At 29.6% G+C, this 3,387-nt stretch overlaps 1 protein-coding gene across 1 annotated transcript; it reads right to left on the bottom strand.

Annotated features, from left to right (window-relative positions):
• LOC108771357 (leucine-rich repeat-containing protein 15) lies at positions 1 to 3,387 on the bottom strand. The gene is made up of 3 exons (XM_018536619.1): positions 3,330 to 3,387; positions 2,042 to 2,748; positions 1 to 811 (listed from the first exon to the last, which is right to left on the bottom strand). Exons 2-3 carry the CDS (start codon positions 2,746 to 2,748, stop codon positions 1 to 3), a joined length of 1,518 nt encoding a protein of 505 aa, XP_018392121.1. The 5' UTR covers positions 3,330 to 3,387.

Here is a 3,387-nt window from a genome sequence, read left to right on the forward strand (position 1 = left end):
TTACTCGAAAGTGTCACTATCATTATCATCGTTCTTATTGTCATAATCTTCATCTGCATTCTTTTCATCATCATTGTCATCATTCTCACATGTACATTGTGCACATTTATCTTCAATACGCATATTTCTTAAATGTATTCTTAAATGTCCTGGAAGTAAGTGAAAAGATCTTGCTGTCAATAATGGCATGGGATTTTCATCAAGATAAATGTTTTTTAGCTCCTTAATGTTAATCAACGATATGCTGTTCAAGTCGGTGAAATTATTTCGTTCAAGATGCAATTCTTGGATCCACGGATATATCCAATGTACTGGAAGCTGCTTGAGGCGATTTCCGGAAAGGTCGAGATACTTCAAACTTTGGAGATTGCGGAAAGCTCGGGTTTCAATAGTGGTTATAACATTGTTTGACAGATGTAAATACTCGAGAGTCCTCAAATTAACGCAGAAACTGCCAGAGAATACTGCGCTGATGCGATTTCCAGACAGATCCAGATTCTTTAGGTAGAAGATCGAGCAGACATCCGGTACAACAACGAGGACATTATCAGCCAAAGAAAGATTACTTATCATCATAGTTTCATTAAACGTGCCTTTGGCTATATCAGCGATCTCGTTGCCTGATAGATCTAGCTTTAGCAGACGACTTGTGTCACTAAAGGCATCGGATGATATCTCTGAGATCAGATTCTTGGCTAAAGACAGATACTGCATTTCGGCAGCACCTTTCAAGGATATAGATTTGTCTTGACATTCCTCCAAACACACTTGGGTGATGACGTTGTCATCCATATTGAGTTCTTGCAGATGCCTAAAATTAATAATCAAAATTAAAGAAGAAGAAAAATAAATAACATCAATAATTATAATAATAATTATTGATAATTGTTATAACAATAATATTCATAATATTATAATAACAATTCCTGCATGGTAAAAATAATACTAATAATATTATACATATCATAATATTTGATATTATTACTTATTTATTATATTTCTTAAATTTCTCTCTTCAAATTTTAGTTTTCTTTAAAAATTATAGAATACAAAGTCTTAAAAATATTTTATAATTTATGTATATAGAGGATGTTTGAGAAGGAATGAAAAGTTTTGTCGGATAGAGGTAGAATGGATTAAACTGAGAAGAAAACACCTTTACAATTTTCATAATGGTTAACGAGATATTAATTTATAAAAATATCCAAATTCGCCCGGCCCACCGCGAAATGCAAGCGCGCGGCTAGATATGACCGCCCAGCGAGATGCACCGCGCGCATTCGCCGTCGCTAGGCACGCATTGTTTATAACAAGCGGCAATGGACATTGTCTAGTGACGACCATTGCCGCTTGTTATAAACAATGCATGTCTAGCGATGGCGAACGTGTACGGCGCGTCTCGCTGGGCGGTCGATCTACTAGCTGCGCGCTTGCATTTGGCGGTGGGCCGGGCGAATTTGGACATTTTTATAAATTAATATCTCGTTAACTATTGTGAAAATTTTTTGTAAAATGGTAGAGGACTTTTCTTCTCAGTTTAGTCTATTCTACCTTTATGCAAAAAAAACTTTTCATTACTTCTCAAATACCCTGTATAATATAAAATTCTAAAAAAATGTAGACTTTTTCAACTTTTCTGTAAAATATATTTCAATTTATAATGTTAAACATATTAAATTAATATGATATATTAATATAAAATTTTTAATAATATAAGTTGGAACAGTTTTTAAAAATGTTGAGTAGTCTACATATTAAAAAAACTGAAAATTTTTCTGAAAGATACAAAATTATATAAAAATTTTGAAAAATCAAAGAATTTCAAGAAAAGTTTTCGCCAGGAAAATATAATAACTTAAAATTAATAACTACAATCGTAATGACAATGTCAATATTACTGATAATGACAACAAGATAAATAATAGAAATAACAGAAATATCAATTGCTGTCTAGTAAAAATTTATTGCTATCTTATAGATTCTTTAATAAGCAAGAAAAATAATTAATTACATAAGAAAACAATTTAATAAATATTGATACCTCAATTTATTTTGTTTGACTTGATTGATAACGTTTTTGTTTAGATGAAGATGAGTCAATGTTGCCGGAATATTTTCGAAAACAGCATTACTAGAATAGATGCTGTTATTGTTCAGATGTAAGTGAGTCAAAATAGGTGTTGCCAAATAAAAAGGAATTTGAAAATTCCCTAATTGACCATTGGACAAGTGTAGATGTTTCAAATTCTGAAAAACTTCATATTCCTTCAGGGTCGCCGTAATGGGATTATGAGAATCTCGATTGTTGTCGATAATCAATGTCTGCAGATTGGCGCTTCTTGGCAACAACAATAGCTTCTCTTTTGGAATGTTATTTCCAGAGAGATCCAAATATCTCAAGTTCTGCATCTTGCGAAAAGCAAATGATGAAATATCGTCTATGTCATTGTTATCAAGGATAAGACTAATAACATCATTGCTGTTAATAAAGTCTCGACCAATTTTTTTAAGACCCACATTAGAAAACCTGAAGACATGACTATGAAGAGAGCATGAATTTGAGGGGAATGTTGAGATAATAGGAGCGGAAATAATCTGTATGGGTGTCGATGGTGTCACATTTTTTACTATTGTCCAATGAGCATTAGACTTGAAATCATAAGGAGGAGTATTTTCTTTATGTTGAGTCTTTGCCAGATACACAATGGTGAAAATTAAAAAAATCGTGAATTTGTAGCCTAGCGTCATCTAAAAAAGAAAACATAAACAGACAAATTAATACATAATATTAGTAAAGAAATATAAAGAAGAATAAAAGACTAAAAATATATATATGGATAATTAACTCATTATTAATAGCCAATATAATAATATAAAAGTTAGCGAATACGTCGCTAACTTTTGTATGTCAAACTTATGTATATAAAACATATTCAATTTTATTTAATTTCTTATAACATCCTTGGTTGTTGCTCATCTTTAACTATTATTTTATATTACTATGTATTAGTTAAAAAATACAAATTTAATATTAATTTAATATAATTTTATAGATTAATTATGAAATTAGTTGATTAATGTAATGCTAACACTCATAAATTTTAAACATAAATAAAAAGTTACTTAAATAAATAATGGATAAAAATTGGTTACTTAAATAAATAATGGATAAAAATTAGTAAAATTAAATTAAAATTAAAACATGGTATAGCGTATAGTTATTATTCAGGTTTTTAAAAAATATATATAATAATAAATAAAAGTTTTTAATATTATATTGGAAAATTAAAATATATGGTAAATTTTAATAATTTGTGGTAGGTACTTACCGTTGATATCGAGTTGCAATTTTTTGGAACTTGTTAAAAGAACTTTTTTTAATTATAC

This window comes from Cyphomyrmex costatus, unplaced genomic scaffold (assembly GCF_001594065.2).
Source record: "Cyphomyrmex costatus isolate MS0001 unplaced genomic scaffold, Ccosl1.0 scaffold100, whole genome shotgun sequence".
Lineage (NCBI taxonomy): Eukaryota > Metazoa > Arthropoda > Insecta > Hymenoptera > Formicidae > Cyphomyrmex > Cyphomyrmex costatus.

Bases quoted from the DNA above. Each gene is read 5' to 3' on its own strand.
- LOC108771357 (XM_018536619.1), bottom strand. From the start codon at position 2,748: ATGACGCTAGGCTACAAATTCACGATTTTTTTAATTTTCACCATTGTG. The intron at 812-2,041 runs GTATCAATATTT...TATTAATTTTAG, and splicing joins GTCAAACAAAATAAATTGAG to GCATCTGCAAGAACTCAATA.